Source organism: Scomber scombrus, chromosome 2 (assembly GCF_963691925.1).
Source record: "Scomber scombrus chromosome 2, fScoSco1.1, whole genome shotgun sequence".
NCBI lineage: Eukaryota > Metazoa > Chordata > Actinopteri > Scombriformes > Scombridae > Scomber > Scomber scombrus.
The window spans coordinates 20956272-20975348 of record NC_084971.1 but is presented as its reverse complement, the minus strand read 5'-3'; the positions used below and the strand labels follow the sequence as shown (position 1 = coordinate 20975348).

Genomic DNA, 19077 nt, shown 5'->3' with positions numbered 1-19077 from the left:
TGTTTAAATCAGTCGGACCTGACATTTTGTTTTGGAATACAGAAATTTTCCACATGATGTGGTCATAGGCCAATAGAAAAGGATGAGCAAAAAAAACTAAACTAAACTAAAAAACAAACTAAGGCAAAAAAACATAGGCATCTCACATTTTAGGACATTATTGTGAAACTCTGTGCTGTGGACCAATGTGGCTATTACACATGTGTTGTCCCAGGCCAGGAGTCAGAAAGTCATTTAAAATATCTTTTTACAAGGAGATTGTTTACTGCTGTCACCAAGAATGAAAGATATGAGGAAAAACACATATACTGTATAAGGTCATAAAAAGGAAAAAGTGATAATGGCAGCAGCTAAATTACAATATTGTAGATGTTAGTCAAAACTATCATCCCATCACCATATTAAGAAAAGGTAATTGGTTAACCATGAAGATATGTAGTACAAAAAATGGATGGCTTTAACCAAGTGTATTATAAAACAACAGAAGAGATAGGATTTGGATTTATTTGTTATATCACAAATCATTTCAGAAAGAGAGCACCAAAAAAAGAATAATAGTGATTATTCAGCTACAGTATTATGTTTGAACAACAGTGTTTCTGTCACAGCCGTTTAATTTTCTGTGCAGGTCACTAAGCAGATTTTTCTTTCTTTTTTGTTGTCCTACTGTTTCAGCTCACTGAGCTGAATATTTATTTATTTATTTAGTGTCATTGCCAGAAGTCTGGAATACAGTAGAAGCATTAGCTTTTGAGCCAGCTAGTTTTGTGACGCTAGACGGTGTTGCCCAGGGCTGTTCTCTCCTTTCTGTAACCTATTCTGACCAGAGCCTGCAAGCACAAAACTCTCAACCTGCATGACATTTGTCCCCAAGAAAAAGACACTGTACCATGTGACCAGCAATGAGGACAGGAGAGAGGTTGAAAGATGAACATGCTTTAGCTTCAAATACAGAAACACAAATGCAAACTGCCTTTAAATTAGGCACAAAATCAACCACAAAATGTTGTCTGTCTAGAATATAACAGTGAAAACAGATGGATTAAACCTAAATACATATTCCCTTTCTTTTATTGATCTGCAGTTACTCAGGTAAGGCTCACTATACACCCATTTCTGTTGGGAAGACTCAAATACACACTGTAGTGAAACCAATACTGAATTTTAGGAAAGGGTGAGAGCATGCAAAGACAAAGGCTATATTAACATGGACCCTAATATTCCATTAATAATCAAAAGCCCAATCAGAATAAGAATAATATAACCTCATATAACCTCCTTAGTTGGAACAGGCTAGACCAATCTGGCCTGGTCAAAAGGAATTTTCAATTGGGTTGAGAATAAACATATTCTTTCTACGGATATTTGCCTCTTGTGGGGATAACATTAGGTGACGTGATGGTAGAGAGAGAGAGAGAGAGAGAGAGAGAGAGAGAGAGAGAGAGAGAGAGAGAGAGAGAGTGTGTGTATGTGACAGAGTATGAAGTCAGCAGCTGTGAACGTAAAAGTGCAGTCTAGGCACTTTGTCAGTGAATAAATGCAAAAACTTATCAAGAATCAAGACCCAAGTCAAGTTCCTGTATCCTGCTTGCCACCTGCTGATTAAAGTAAATGTGGATTGACTTGGATGCATTGTTTAAGAGCTGTGGGAATGTAGAAACAGAGAGCAGATACAGTACATGTATGGTGAGTCAGGGTGTACAGCATGTATATACAGTAAATATGAAGCTATATGTCACCCTTAACCTGCAACTCAAACGTTATTTTTATGCTCAATTAAGATCTGAGATATCAAGTCAAGTCAATTTTATAGCAAATACCAAATCACAGCAGAAGTTATAGAGCAGGTTGGGCATGTACTCTTTAATTTACCCAGACATTCCCCCATTAGCAAGTGCTTAGCTACAGTTGCAAGGAAAAACTTCCCTTTAATGGGAAGAAACCGTAAGCAGAATCAGGCTCTAGATTCTGCTCAGCTTCAGTAACTGTCCATAAGAGGTCCTTAATTTCCCCACAGACCTTGTTAAAGACAGTAGTGAGTATAACCCTCATTTTTTTTTAAGTTCACCTAGGAGAAAATGATGGGTTGAATAGACCTTTTCAGAGTCTCCCAGGATCTGCAAGGCTGGCCTTTCAACTGCTTGGTCTGGCCAGGTGCTTGGTCTGGCCAGACCAAGCACCCTGAGAGTCTGATGCCTGAAGAGACAACGAAATTAACAACAGAACGCAAAGACTTTTCAATGACCCTTGGGTCTTATGAACTCAAGAACACACGTCAGGAGAGCTCCATGTTCACATAGACAGTGACTTGAGTTAAGAGACTGGAATGCAAGTTTTCCCATCAAGATAAAGAAAATTCACCAAAATTAAGAAGCAATCCTCAGTCGCGCTCATTCTCTTCTCTTCTCTTTCTGTGTTAACACACACACACTCCCTCTTTTCTTTCCTCACTCTGGGTTTCACTTATCTTCAGATCTCTGACATAAATTAGAGGGTGCTAAAGGTTCCTGAAGTAAATTCAAAATATTCTCCTTTTGTCTGACCCAAGTCTGAATTAATGTGGATTAGCTGTATAACTACCCAGGAACGCATCTAATAGTGCTCAACAAATGTTTTCTTCTAAGGTGTAAGGTGCCTATGTCTATACAATGTAAATACGATATAAAATGCTATTAGAATCCAATTATAATACATTCCTCACCACACTGCAACACTGCCATCCATTGACTATGGATAACAAAATCTAAATACTCGTAGTAAGTTTATTTTAAACTGTATTCGGTCTTTTATTTTATTGTGCAATCAACTTGAGTATATACTATGAGTTGTCTAATGGTGTTTTATGTATTCACTATACAATACAATTTAATGTTAAAACAATTTGACCATAGTTTCTATAAGTATATCACTTTCTGCGTGTACATTTTGAATTAAAATCACTCACAGAGGAGACATTCACTGCCATTTTGGGCCCTGAAGGCAAAGTAAAAGTTCCAAAGAATGGGATTAATATTCATTAGAGGTTTCAACCGGAAGTGCCTTATCCACACCAAAAAATTTTGCAAACTTATAAAGAAGTCCCCCCCCCCCTGGCTGGCCCTCAAACCTTAGTTCTTATTTGTCTTACTTAGTTTATCTTGTCTTAGTTTTCTAGACATTTTTCTCTAATTAAAAAAAAAAAAATTGCCCACAGGTACAATTTAACGTTTTTCAAGCTGAGGACTTGTCTTTTTAACATTAAGCCTTGCGTTTCTTTTAATAGTATTTCCTTTTGTTGTCCAGTCAACTTGAAAGCTACTACCCAATGAAATTAGTTAAAGAAAATAGTGTAGCCAGATAGATCTATTCGACTTTTACCATGAATCATCAGAAATCACAGAGGCCATACAGTGCCATCGACACATCGTCCTGTCAGGGCCTCATTCGCTCATAGACAAAATGTATTCCACATTTGTCGTGCTCTTTGGAAGCAGGAGACAGTAGTCAATGTATCAGAAAGAATTCCAATTCTTGGTCATGACACTGATCAATTAAACATATTTCCCTTAAATGAGGGTGGTGTCCCTATCTGAATGAGTACAATAATTTTGTAAGAAGAGAACTTGATATAAAATGTTACCCTGTTGATGCTTTGAAATGATTCACATCTCCTGTATCGGAGTAGCAGCAAATTATTTGAGTGATCTGACTTATATATCACTCGTCTGTGGCGGTTGCCGCTTGTTTGTCCTAGACTTCCCCTCCTTTTGACCAAATTATGGCCCTGCAGTATCCTCTCGGTTTTCTATGATGTGTTGAGGAGTGACAGTTGCATCTGTACCAGTGAAGCAATTGTAAGCCACTAAAGGGACTGATGCAGTATTTCATTTTCTGTTGACAGTGTGATTATATAAAGTGTTGAAGGTCACCCACATGTAATGAATAGATGAACTGAAGTAATGAAGCATAAAGTGGCAATTGTGTACAAAAATAACCCATGACGAGAGATATTATTTTCTCAAGAGATCTTTTTCAAGTATTATGTAGTGTTTCACCTTAATGACAGATTTCCTGTGCAGCTATTACAGGTCTGTGGAGGGATATGAAACAATGAAATGCTCTGTCTTTCTATCATTTTTCATTGAAAGAAAGATTCACCACTCCATTGTTTTGAGTTAATCCATTCCGCTGCAATCACCACGCCACAGGTGCTCCATTTTAAGCTCATGCCTGGGGCCTGTGCATTCGAAATGTCAATCTGAAGTGCACCACTAATCACCAGGTCATTAACGTTGAACTTCAGACATTTCAACATTATGACGTTCTCTTCAAGTCAATCTGCATTCAATCGTCCATCTGCCTTTTTGTCTGAAGATAAAGTGTGTGAGTGTATCTCTGTGTGTGTGGAAGTAAGGATTGGGATGGATTACCTCTACAAGATAATTTTTTCCCAAAATGAGGTACAACAATGTTAAGCCGCAGTGTATCTGAGGTTCACGCTGGCTCCGTCTAACCTCCAGCGATAATGGGACTATTCTAATCCCGACTGGACAGGTGCATATAGGCCCGTCTGTCCTGAGAGAGATAACGCGTAGGTGTTCACAGGAAAGTGCCTCAGCTTGTCACATAATGAAATTCACACTCACTCACCAAGCCATGCTTTAACATAATAGGAGTTGGCTGCTTTCTCTTGAGAGTGCAGGTCTGAACGACTGAGGCTATAGCCTGGTAACCTCTTGTACTCTTTCTTCTCACCAGTGAGTCTAAGATGAAAATTGAATCTCTATCTTTTTCACATCTTGACAAAGGCTCCTGAAACATTCAGGCCTTAAAGACTTTTTAGTAACCTTAAATAGCTTGTAACCTCTGACCCCAAAGACCATCTTTGCTCAATAGGCAATCCTGTCACCTCAAAATAAAGTCTATAAAAAAATAAATGTACTACTAATATTTTTCCCAGATATGTCTTCAAGGAAACATTATTTCTACAGCAACATTTTTTCCAGTCGAGGAGGCGTTACATTCTTGGTGTTGGTCGGGTAAGCACTTTGACAACAGTCTAGGTTACACATCATGTTTCCCGCGTGTGGATATGGGTCAAGGTAACAAAAGCACTTTGGTTAAGTTCAGGAAAAATGTATGAATGTGATTGGGGTTTTGGTTAAATATTGAGAAAGTAGATATAGTCTTTCTTGTGATCCTTGTCAGATCTGATTATGCTTTAGTTGCCAGAAGCGGATATTGTAGGGAAAACAGATAAAACACATATTTTTTTATATTTTACAACTTTGCAAATACATCAAGTAAAAATGCTTTCTTCTACACAGTGGAAACATTTGGCAGCATAATTGTAGTTACAACAAAGATGGATTTGTGATATTGTACCCAAGGCTATAAATGTTTAAGTAAACTGACATGGACTATGATTTTAATTTTGTTTGTAAATTGTTGACTCTGTCCCACTGCCAAGAATTGTTGGACGGTTGTATATTAACTTTGAAAAGAAATTAAATGTAAGAATCCTTATCGTTTTGATAAACATGAACAGATTTAAAATTATTTCAAAACATATTTTCTGTTGAATATCAGGAGTGTATAAAGGTCATTTGAAAGTTGGGTTGCACTGAGTAAATTATTTTAAGGAGCAGACCAGTTTCTCTCCTGTTTAATAACTCAGTGACATTCAGCAATGCAACTTGCTGATTTTCATCCTTATTGTATCATGCTCTAAATTGTTGGTGGGACTCACTCTGGCTTCAAGCTATCTAATGTGTATAGTCATTTACTGGATTAATGAAGGAATATAAATCTGGTGGCGGCGTAAACCCTGAGACTGTTTTGGTTGGTTACAGTCTAACTCAGAATATCAATTTTATGCATTAAAAAGCTCATTTACATTTTAGTTTCATTACTTTTTTTTTCTCAAATGCAAATCAGCATCAAACTAATATGTTTTACTCAGACAGACATTTATTTCCCACTGTTCATCTGAATTTAGATGTGGAATACTGTGATAACAGTACAGTGAGCTGGTATAAAGTCCTCACCACTGTAGCTGTTTTTAAATAGCTGTTTTCACTCTGGCCATATGGCTTTGTAATTATGTTATTTTGAAAGAATATTAGCTACACTTTAAAATGGTGTAATCCTGAAAAATGTATCACTTACAAAACAACCACGTCACTGAACATAATCAACTCAGGATGTATGTTTCCCTTGAAACTTTATTGTTGTAAAATATACACATAATTTATATCAGAAAGGGTTGAATTGTCTTGTTATGAACACATTGTCAGCTGAGACTGAGTGCTCATGGACTTTGATACATCATCTGATTTTATTTATTTATTTATATCTTTGTTTTTCCCTTTTGGCTTGTGATTAGTTCCAGTGGAAATGAAAAAAATGAACAAGGGCATAGGCTATAATCATTTGCTTTGTTTGTACATGTGTGTTTGAGTTCAGTGACCGAAATAAGCTACACTAAACTAAACTAAAAATCTAAACTAATATCCACCTATGCTCCTCATGTGTGATATTCTGCTTACAGATTGGCCTCCAAATGTGTCAGTAAAGCATTTTCTGCCTGTAGCAAGACTTCTACCAATGAGGGAACAGGTGAATCATTGAAATCACATCTGCACCTTGAAATTTAGTAAGAAAATACCATGTTCCTACTTGTCCTCCTTGTCCACTGATATGAAATAGCATTTAGATTATGTTTCTGGCAGTTTCCTGTAGACTGACCATCTCTATCTGAGAAGTGGGACTGAATATAAACACTTGAGATCCCACTCAGCTCTGATCACAGGACTTATATAGTAGCAGCAGGCCAATTGCTTGCAATAATGTCTCCTGGTAAGGGAACATTTGGTTGCATCTTCTAACAGGAAAGAAACACCTGTGCATGTATGTCATGTTCTATAATAAGACATAGATTGAATTATTTTATAGTTTTCCAGAGAGGTATTCTACCCTAGCCAGCACCTGCTGCCTTCCTGATAGATTATGATAAAAGTTACGTCTTCATAAAAGTCATCTTGTTAAAAGTGATGGAATTGGAGAGTAATTTACTTTCGTCTGTCCACACCATTAATCATTCACATTTAGCATGCTGTGGATTCACTGCAAGGAGCAGCTGTTAGCTGTTGAGAAGCTCTTCTTTGCATTTATCATTAGTGAGTAGATTGCTGTGAACCATTAGCATGAATGCAAGTGTTTCATGAGAAGCATAACCTTACATATGTTTTCCTGCAAGAGCAAAAAGTAAAACACTTAGTTAGCAAGAGGAAAGTACCATTTCCTGAACACAGCGACAGACCAGCTAACTAGTCCAGGTCACATAGCATTAAAGTTGCCCATATGCCTTACCTGCTGTGATGGTGATGTGCATTACATTAGAAAAATGTAATGGATGTACTAGTTCTTGAATGAGGCTTTTGCTATCACCTATAATCCAATGGGCATGTCCAACTGGGAGAAAACCCCGGGGCAGACCCAGATTCCTGATCTGGGAATGCCTTGGGATTACCCAGGAGGAGCAGGACATCAGAGACTTTGGCTCACTTTCTGGGTCCCAAAAGAGTGTGTCCTTAACCCTTAGATGCATGACCTACTGATACCTACACTCTTCCATGAGTGGGGTCAAAAATGACCCCAATTAGAATGAATGCGTTTTATGCTGTAAACTTAAGAAATGTATTTCATTTTGGTTAAAGATGATGATTTGTATTATATTTTGGTCAACAAAAGAATGATTTCATGTTTGACAAGCTCATTTATCACTTTTTATCCCAGCTTTCAAAAAGGTCAAAAACGGTTAACATCCAAAAAGTATCCCAATTAGAATCAATGCATTTAATGCAATATTATAACACAAGAATGATTTCATGTTTTCCATGCTAACACAACTTCAACATTCATTGTTTGTGTATCCGTCTATCTGTCTATGCATGTACACACACGCGTCTTTTCACTGTGAGCAGCTGTTACAAACTACTTGTTTCTGGCTGTGAGCACTGTACACAGAGTCACTGCATTTCCAGCAACTATTGGTGGCTTTGCACACATCTTACACCTCTTTCTCTTCTGTTGGCCCTGTCATAACCCTAACCATCATAGTGAGAGTCTGCTTCTCTACACAACAAGTACAGTAATGTTAGCTTTCTTAGTTAGCTAGTGTTAGCTAACTAGAAAGTAATTTGATAATAAGAATAATAATAAAAATAGGTGTGATTTATATAGCACCTTTCACATATCCAAGGACACTTTACAATTAGATGATGATAACACACCACTATATCACACAAAAATCATGTATGTGGAAATTAAGTTCATATTTTATAACAGCATATATATTCTGAGGTATAAAAATGATGATAATACTTGTACTAATAATACATGTATGTTGCTGTGAAAAAATAATCTTTAGGGGTGGTGAGACTGCTGGCATTAGATGTGTGGATCGACAGTAAATATATACCTGACAGTCACAGTTGATACAAATCAAAGGTTCCTAGGGTTAACCCTTGAAATTCCATAGAAAATGATTGGGGTCATTTTTGACCCCACGTATGGAAGAGTGTGGTACTGATACAAAAAATGCAATTACTTAAAAAATATAACAATTAGATACAAATCCAAATGGCCTTGTGTCAAAGACAACCTATTTGAGGAATACATGGAAGATTAAACGATACAAATTTAAAATTACAAAGATATTGCAAAAAAACAACCGCTGGGGTCATTTTTGACACAACTTATGCATATAAGGGTTAAACAAGGACTGTTTGTGCATGAACATACAGTACACATGTTTTTACCAGCCAATATTGTACCGCAATATTGTCTCTGAATGTTTTGGTCATGCATTCAGTATAAACATGTTTTAAATATATTAATTATTATCATTAATTTTCTTATAAAACATTTTTGCTGTTGTAATTTAGTAGTATTTGAACTTAATTTCTAGGAGACAGGTTTGTGACAAGTTAAATGCATACAGCATGAGGTTGTCCAGAATTGCCTACATATCACTGTTCCTTTATGGGACTTTCCTTTACGGGATCACCTGCCATTATAAGAACATATGTAATGTCACCACCAGTCTCCACATGTTTCAGAATAAACACTAAAAAATAATCATGGTTCTTTGACATGTTCTGTTACAGCTCGTGTCTCAGCACAATAACACCAGTCATCCTGCTTTACAGGACTTTCTGGTACAGTATTGCTATTACCAATATTATTCTTATTATACAACCTTTTTTCTCTTTGTGCATTTTTGTCCTGCTGGTCTCAGTAGTGTAGCAATCATGAAACATCAAAGTGGCAAAAAGAGATAAGACATGCTCTCTTTGAGGTTTGCTCTACTGTATGCAAATGTCTGATACTTGTTCTTCACTCATCTCTTATTCTTTCCGCTCTGTCTGAGCGCATTTGTGTTGAATTTTCAAATTCAAACTCAACAGGACCACCATCACAGACTCTGTTTATATGTGTGTTTATATTTTTTAAATGAAACTTTCAGGGATTACATTGTGCCTGATTTTTATAAAATGTTGGAATGAATGCCTCTTTTTAAATGTTTCCAAGGATAAACTGTACTACACAATAAGAGAAAAATCAGAAGTCCTATATCTTGCAGTCACCAACTTTGCAATCAATGCAATTTCTCTCCTCCAGCAACCAAGAAAGTGACCTTATCCCTAAGAAAAAATATTTTGTAATTTAACGGTAACCTTAATAAAATGTTCACCCTTGCATTCCTTCTCACAGGCAGACCATTCCTGGATGTTGGAGATAAGTGATGTGCAATCATTCCCTCAGTAGCTGGACCTTTTCTTCCTTGCTATCTGGAGTGCGACCTCCCTATTAGGAACATAAACATTCATACAGGGAGTTGTTTACCGTCTCCAGTCTAAATTTTGACCACAGCACAAAACAAATTAACCATTCTGTCAAAGCATTGGTAGATATAGTAGAAGACTAAAAAACTTAAAACCCCAATTCTTTAATTTTTGACAGAACGAGCAGAGGTTGCAAATACTGTTGCTGTTTTGCCTCAAAGGTTTGTCATGCTTGAGATTTACTCCCCCAGGATTGTTTTTGTCTTTTGAGTATAAAACAGCGCTCTTCTGCAGGCTTGAAAGGTGGTTGTAAAAGTGGCTTGATACTCTAAACAGATGCTGTGTTCAGTTTAAATTCATGTCTTGTTAAATTCATCTTACGAATGGATACCAATAATGACAAGTTTCCAAAACATTATGAAAAAGCCACAAAAACTTGTTATAAAATCTATTTCTGCACTTCCCATTCATACGCCAAGTGTGATCTTAATAGTCATATTTTCACACTGCTCATGCATAAACACAGATTCAGACTGAAAACACCACTGCGTTCTCACGCATATTGTTGTATTATCCCAAAGACCTTCAGTTGACTTTACCCCATGAATAATTTAGGTGTGCTTCTACTCCTTTTATTAAACTAACAATATTGAGGTTCTATTCACTGTTGGCTCATACTGTAATCTACAATCAAGATAGTTTCCTTGACCTCATAGTGAATTTTATTGGTACAGGACAAACTGAGGCAGTTCAATGTGTGAGAACAGATTATGACGAACAAGAACAGAGTGCAAAAAAGAAAAAATTCCACCAAAGATGAAGCAACAAAATAGCACCACGGTGGAAGAAGAAATAAAGGAAATCAGGAAATCTTTGAGCTTTATGTCGGAATCAATCAATCAATCTCAATCAATCTTTATTTGTATAGCGCCAAATTACAGCAAAGTCATCTCAAGGCACTTTACACATAGAGCAGGTTCTAAACCGTACTCTTCAGGTTTTCATTTTAAAGAGACCCAACATTCCCACATGAGCAAGCACTTAGCGACAATGGCAAGAAAAAAACTCCCTTTTAACAGGAAGAAACCTCAGGCAGAACCAGACTTTTGGGTATATAAAATGTTCATATAAAATACATATATATAAAAATAGTCTTTTTCTTCTTCGCTCTTTCTTCTTTCTTTCATATAAAACTAAAGGGATTTGTACAATTGATGAATGTAAAAAGGGTAGGTGTAATAAGCTAAGGCTTCGGCCTTCACCTTTTCAGTCAAATATATAAATACATGTGTGAAAAGATTAAAACAGAAAATACTTTAAATCAACACAGTCAGAAATTACCACAGTTGACCAACCCTGTTATGAATAGACATATGTCATACCCAATAGCAAAAGTTGTTGTTCTCTGGAAGGTGGTTCCAGCTCATGGGATCATAGAAAAAAGAAAAATCTGCTTTTCTAAGTTTTGCAGTTTGCAAGTTTTGCAGACTCTTGATATTTTTAAAAGGCCAGCACCAGATGACCTGAGTGATAAGTCAATCATAACAGATCATAATGAATGCTTAGTCATAAATACAGTTCATTGTACCAAAACGTTCAGAGGTTTGTATTTGAGAAGGAACAACGTAATAATGAATCTTAAATTTCACTTGCACCAGAGATGCAATTCAATAAACATTAGTTGTGTGTTTCTTTTTCTTCAAACTACTGTGTTCTGAAAGTGTGGTTGCCTTTGCAATTTAAATATCTCACTGGTTCTTTGTGCAGGTTTTTGTATGTAGTTTTGTCACTGAAAAACTATGAAATAGACATATTTTACCAGGTGGTACTATTATAAGTTTCTTAATAATTCCATTAACATTTCACTGGTAACTGAGAACATTAGGTTTCAAATATCTCCTCCATCTGCAGAACTGTGCATATCTCCTAAACCTATGCTCAGTCTATGCATGATCAAATCAATCTGTCAACCATGAAAGGGTTTCCACTCATTAGTCAGTGTTCTCACCTTTATGTAAAAACACAGTCTAGTCTTTCACACTATATTCAGATGTTTGTCCACTTGCATATTTTCATTTAATTTCATTTAATTTCTCTTACCCTTTTAACTTAAGGTCTATTTAAACGTGTCTGTTTTTGAGAGAGATTTCAGGAAAAATGTTTCTGCCATCTGCTGTTTTTGACGTTATGGTTAGTAGCAGTACTCATCCTTCTCTTATCAAGGTGACCAAATGATCTACTTCTTACAACTGACTCAATTTTCTGTTTCATTTGATTCAAGCTCTGCCTTCAGTATTGTCAACCAAGCCTACCCACTTTACTTCTGGTATTCCCTACGGAATAATATTAGGTCCACTTTTATTTGACATTAATAGGGTTCCATTGGGCCACATATCTCCTAAATACAACATTAATTTGATGGTGATGCACATCTGTCTTAATGATAACTCAATAAGCTTAATGATAGCCCCCCACCCCCTTCCTCTAACACTGATCTTCAGTGACTACTTTAACTGATTGTTAATCATCTGCTATAAAGTAAAGCAATGATATTTGACAGCAACTTTTAATTTCAAACCCAAGTGACAAGGGTGGTGAAAATGTTCTTCATTTATCTGATTATCACTTGTTTGTAAGTTATTTTTGTCTGCCACCCTTGGCAAACAAACTCATACTACTTAAATGTTTTGTCCTCCCAGATTTATAATTGATTTTTAAGATTTTAAGATGTATGAGTCCCCATGTGAGCTACAGTGCAGCATGAGCATACTAAGCATGCAAATATCAAGCTTGGTAAACTTTCAGACTCACATAATCAGTATTATCTTTTAAATTACTCATTACAACTAGTATTTACCTGTTGTCTGAAAGTTTGGTCCTACTCCCATTCTCTTTTTCATCGTTGTTAACACTATGTCGCTGACTTACATTATCTCAAATAATACAGCTGGAAAACAAACCCTTTGCATTCCCTGTAGCCTTTGTTGTGAGGCTCAGTGTTTTCTTCTGTTCAAAGCCCTGAAGAGAGCCAGTAATGCTTATATGAACCACCACATAAGCTCACATAAACCCCCGGTACCTTCCTCAATATTATTTCTGGAACAGAAACAGACTGTGGATTTTTCCACTCTGTCTGTATCACATACAAAATATTGGCCCCCATTGACTGAATTATCAAGAAACTTTGGGGAAACACTAATATTGTAGTTGCCCCATTCAAAATATCTTCATTGCAACTGAATGTTCATTTAAAAGTCATAAAGAAATAATACTTATTTACTTAATACTACATTTTAGACTTTTTAAAGCTGCAAAACATGACATTCAGCCACTAGATGTTGCATTATAGCACCAGCATTTCGGACCAAAAGAAAGCGGACCCTGAACCGAAACTCAGATCTGAAACTGTCAAACCAGGCAGTGCTAATCAAATATGGATCAATTATGGATCAAGATTCTGTTACTGCATTGCCTAATTTTCACCTCAGTTTTCAGAAGCACATTTTAGCGTACTGTTTAGCTGAAATTTGAGAAATTTGTGACATGGCCACTATCTTAAACGGATGTGGAAGACACTGAGGCAAAGAACATAGAAGCTTGGATAAAAACACATACAGAGGTAGCAACTTAATTCATTGCTCAGGGGCCTGTTTCAGGAAGCAGGTTTAACTAACTCTGATTTAACACCTTAACTCTAGGTTGATAAACTCTGAGCTGTCAAACTCTGAGTTTTGGGTTTCAGAACAGCTGATAACAGTTAGTTCAATCAACTCTGAGTTAAAGTAACCCTGAGTGAAGCTTGTGCATGAAGAAATACCAAGCCCTCATCAATGGAACACAGATAAAGTGATTGACCATGGCAGCAGGTGAAACAAAGGGCTCAGTCCTCCTACTTCTCCCTAGTGAAGTTAGATTAGTTATATTAATGAATAGCTACATGCAGATAATGAATGTATATTTAAGCAAAAAAGCAGTAGCAGCAGCAAAAGAACATGAGCTGGTGTGGCAGAAAATTACCAACCGAGTCAATGTGTGAGTATTAAGGGGAAAAAAAAGAAATGTTTTGTCTCGAGTGTTCCACTTATTCAACATTTATATTCTGTGTATGTGTGTGTGCGCGCGGCGCATTTAATATTCATGCAGACCCCAACAGGTACAGACGATACGAGGGCTGAGTATATTGTTCAGATAAATGATTGATTGTACAGAAAAACGTAAACACTCAGAAAATCATCAGAGAATGATAAAACATCCCAGCGGGGCCTTATCATCCTCTGACAAAGATTTCTGCTTCTTATTTGTGCTTCAATATTAACTGACTCTTTGAGAAAAGGACACACCAAGTCTGACAGCTCAAGTCTGAAGGGTTCAACTAAAAAGGAAGAGAAACTCTGGGTTAGTTGAAGAAAACCTGCCTGCCATGCTGTAATTCAAAAATTACTTGAAATTACATGAACCACGTTTCCCTGTCAAATATTAATCTTGATTCAGAGAGACAGACAGTGGGTTTTTCTTGCCTATAATTATCTCCGGCTTACATGATCATACAGTGACAGCTTGTGAACGCTTTTTGTCACACACTTGGTTTTTTGCAGGTGGTGAAGATGATGATCATTGTAGTTTCCTTGAACTCTGAGTCAACTTACTCAGAGTTTTCACTAAACCTGCTTTTTGAAACAGGCCCCTGCTTTCTGGAATACCCCCCGGGACACCAACATCTTTAGTGAGAAATTACATGTTTATGGGAGTTTATTTCCCCACAGTATTTTGCCTATGTCATATTTTCTTCTACAGCATGTATAGTTCTAAATCTGTAAGCCACAATGTGTTTCCAGAAGAGTCTGTGTTAAAGCAGGTATACTTTAAATGTTTCAGAAGCCAACCTCATAAAATATCCAGTGTGTATACACATGTAAGTATAAGTCATATGAATTGTGTTCTCTGGCAGTCCATATATGGACCATTTAAACAAGACTGAAGAGCAGTGAGCAAGTTTGTTTCTCCAGTTTATTTGATTTATGAGTTTGGCTGACAGTACTAAGCAAGAGAGAGGGTGCCCTGGTGGTCAAATGGTAGGAGCACATACCACATAATTGCAGTGTCCCTGGTTCAAATCCGGACAGGGACCTATACTGCAGGTCATTCCCCTCTCCCTCTCTCTCTGTTTCCTGTCAGCCTCTCTATCAATTGCTGTCTGAATAAAGGCAAAAAAAGCCCCAAATAAATCTTTAAAAGAAACTAGATCTGCTTACTCATATTTTAATGACATAAGAGTGACAAAGCACACTGTGCAAGAAGACTTCCAACACTCAATTGGTAAATTTTGGATAATACTTATTTTAGGATAGCACTGACAATATTCCAGTATGGATACTAAAATACTATATTTTTCTTGTTATCAATAAATCCTGACTTATTAATTTGTGCCATTGCCCTTCGTTGTTGTCATAAAACTCCTCAGTGAGCCACACAGTTGCAATGGGTGACATGCTCCATAATCACAATGAAAATGGGCAATAACACATTGTTATTTGTTCCTTTCATGGGGATTGTGAACTAAAAGAAGCATATGATGAGCAATAACCCAAGCTTGCTCAGTTCAAATTAAATAAATTAGTGGATGTGTCCTAAATAATATGCAAGTGAACAGGTCTTCTGCAATTAGTTGTGGGAAAGATTTGACCTTTTAATACCTATGCACATTAAATTTTGTTTCACTATTACAAAATTTTAGACAGATTTGACTGACAGTCCAGATAAAGCCAAGCACAACATTGTACTATTCCCTTTCTATTCTTCCTCTTTCATTTAATCTTCTCGCATCTTTTTCAGGCCCGACATGTCATCTTCAGAGATTCTTCATTGTTTCTTAACATCCACACTGCCATCAAAATACTAACTTCTTCAGCCCTATTTAACAGCCGTCTAGTTAGTTTACACAGCGTGTTTTATGAAATAAACGTCTTGAAACATACACTCAAAAAAAGGGGTGCCAGGATTTCTGTTTAGATTTAGGGGGAACTCAATGATGTCTGTTTTGGCTCTGGTAGAATTCCTCTCCATCCTGCCTCTAAGGAGCCACACAGTAGTATGGATTGTGTTTCCAGTTACCACCTAGAGACAATCCACAGCAGTTCATTAATTTGAAAGAGAAAAAGCAAGAAAGCAAGACAGATAGATAGATTGATAGACTTATTTTAATTCTAATGTCATGAAATGAGAAAGAAAATATGACTTTTTATATTTTGGCAATTATTCATAAATATAAAATAATAAAATATTGAAGACTTTTCATAAACTCAGAATTTTCCCCACTCTACCATCTGTCACCTGCAGTGCCAGGTGCTACCAAATGCTGTAATTCAAAAATGACTTGAAATTACATGAACCACGTTTCCCTGTCAAATATTAATCAGATTCAGAGAGACAGACAATGGGTTTTTCTTGCCTATAATTATCTCCGGCTTACATGATCATACAGTAACAGCTTGTGAATGCTTTTTGTCACACACTTGGTTTTTTGCAGGTGGTGAAGATGATGATCATTGTAGTGGTGACCTTTGCCCTCTGCTGGCTGCCCTATCATATCTATTTCATTGTGACGGGCCTTAACAAGCGTCTGAGCAAGTGGAAGTACATCCAGCAGGTCTACCTGTCGGTGCTGTGGCTGGCCATGAGCTCCACCATGTACAACCCCATCATCTACTGCTGCCTCAACAGCAGGTGGGTAAAATCACTGTGCTGTTGATAATCTAAATAAAACAAAATGTTACAACTGAAAATATCTCTCCATTATATACACCAATAGTTTTGTTGTTTTAATGGACGATGAAAGTTAAGCATGGCTTCATTAGTTATGGACTCTGGATGAAAAATTGTTTCAGGCATTATCTCCAGATGGTAGAGAAAAAAATTAATTAGCTAATCATATTTGGCCAGTGACATTCAATCCAAACATAATTAAAATGTTTTTTGACATGGCAAAGGAAAACTGATCTGTTTATCAGGATGTGTTGCATGTTTTGTCACATTCTAGTGTTTCATTTTCTCTGAATTTCCCTAAGTTTCACTGTTAGAATAAATTCATATTTTATGTGTGTAGTCCAGGCTATTTTGGTCTAATTTTGTTTAATGTAGAATTTCAAACGATGAGAACAATTTGTAGGTATGATGTGGGGTTTTTTTCAGTTTATTGAGAAAGAGACATCCTTAGTAGTGCATCTCTGACGTCACCCAGTCCACTCAGTTAAATTGATTTGGTTCTTAAAAAGGATATAGCATCTATCACGTACCTTAAGCTATTTGGTTCATCAATGAAAATGACCTCCATCCATTTAAAAAATAGTCCACAGCCAGTATGATAAGTGCTGTCTGTTTACTGTTCAGTGCTCCCACTGTAAATATTGCAATTACACACCAATTGACCTCTTTTTCATCACTGCACAAACATTTAGACATACATAACTGGCTGCTTTTTTAAAAGCTTCAGGGACACCTGGATACAAGGTGTCCTTATAGTTGCCAAAGAGCCAACTGTTGGTACAACAGTGTATACAATGCTACTTCTTGTAAACACGAAGGAATCACTCAGTAATCATTTACCACAACATGCATAATTATTTAAAAGAGACATGTGATTTTTATGATTTCCTGCTATTTTTACAGTTATAATGTTCCATGTTAAACACATTCAAAAAGGTCAGAAACTCTGCCTGCTCAAACGAAGCACCACTTGCAATGTTACCTGTACTTCTTCCTTGTGATGACGTCAGATTGTTTGTATTGCCCATTCTGTTGTCGTTGTTACTATGGTTGTTGCTATGGTTGTTCCATGGGGGTCTTCATTTTGTCACATATTTCAGATCAGATTTGATCTCAAACATGTTATGATATATTTAAGAAGTTTCCATTTTGAGTAAAGAATAAGAAAAAGAAGTGAATTCTACCACTGTTTGCATTTAACAAATGCATTTAAACACAATGGAACAGTAGCTAAAACTGCCTGTTTCAGACAGAGGCGGAACTGAGGGGCCACATAAACGGCTAGTGTAAGATAAAAGGGGAGTTTTTTGAACTGTGAATCATGCAAAGATATTCCAGTAGAACCCAAGAATATAATTATAGACCTGGAAATGTGCATGATACATCACCTTTAAGGACCGCCAACTAATAAAATACCCACAGATGTACTTGTATTTATCTTCTATATATAATTCTTTCTTCACTACCCAAACGCCACCAGGTTTCGTGCTGGCTTCAAACGAGCATTTCGTTGGTGCCCATTTATCAAGGTGTCAAGCTATGACGAGTTAGAACTCCGTTCCACGCGGCTGCACCCAACACGTCAGAGCAGCATGTACACGCTGTCACGAATGGATACCACCGTGGTTGCGGTTTACGACCCGGCTGAGGGCGATGGCGGTGCCAGTGGTGGCTCTGGAAGGAAGCCCTCCCTGTCTGCCAGAAAGAAAAGCTACATCACGTCTCGCCACACAGAGATCACTGGATGCAACGGTGGCAATGTGAAAATGCAAAATGGAGACACCCCGAATGATCAACCTGAGGATTTCTCTTGAAGGGCTTTTTCACAGACATACATACAGAAATACACACGCAGACATATGCATGCAAGGAAATTTTAAACACGTGCATAATACACTGTACACACAAACAGTGCATGGGTTGTTTGCTGAATTTAAACACAGAAGCATTGTATCAAAGTTGAACATGCAGAAATCAACTGCATGGCTATGGAAATTATTCTATACATTACCTTTACGGGTAATACTGATTGAAAAAAATACTTGGGAGCAGCCCTAATCACATAATGGTGAACAATTCTTATCTTGTATGATAGCTCTATATTCCTGGCACTTTCCCTCGGAGTGATACAGTCAGGTTTTCCCCTAATCAAATCAAGTTTCCTCCATATTAATAAATTAAGTAACTATTCTTTCCACTTCAACCAAACGTTCAACTCTGATTGAGATTAGCATGTAAACACAGTCAGTGCACTGATGTTTTGGTGAGGTCACACTCCCATAGTTCAAATGATTGATAATGAAATTAATCAATTCTGCTTGGAGATACTCTATTAGAATGGCGTTACTGTTACCAAGGAGATAATCTGAAAAATGTGTCAGAGTGATTGTCATTATGTAAGTATGTCAAGTTTCAATATGTAACTGTGGACTTTATGTGGCACAGAGGACTGACATCTGTTTTTCCCTGAAGGCATGAGTGAACGGCT

General features: G+C 36.9%; 1 protein-coding gene across 1 annotated transcript in view; it reads left to right on the top strand.

Moving 5' to 3' along the window:
- tacr3a (tachykinin receptor 3a) overlaps positions 1-18578 on the top strand; it is a 28997-nt gene extending 10419 nt beyond the window's left edge. The window contains exons 4-5 of the mRNA XM_062437121.1: positions 16354-16550; positions 18070-18578. Of these exons, the coding sequence (XP_062293105.1) occupies positions 16354-16550; positions 18070-18403 (531 nt within the window). The 3' untranslated portion in view covers positions 18404-18578. The remainder of the gene's footprint in view (positions 1-16353; positions 16551-18069) is intronic.
- The last annotated feature ends 499 nt before the right edge of the window (positions 18579-19077 follow it).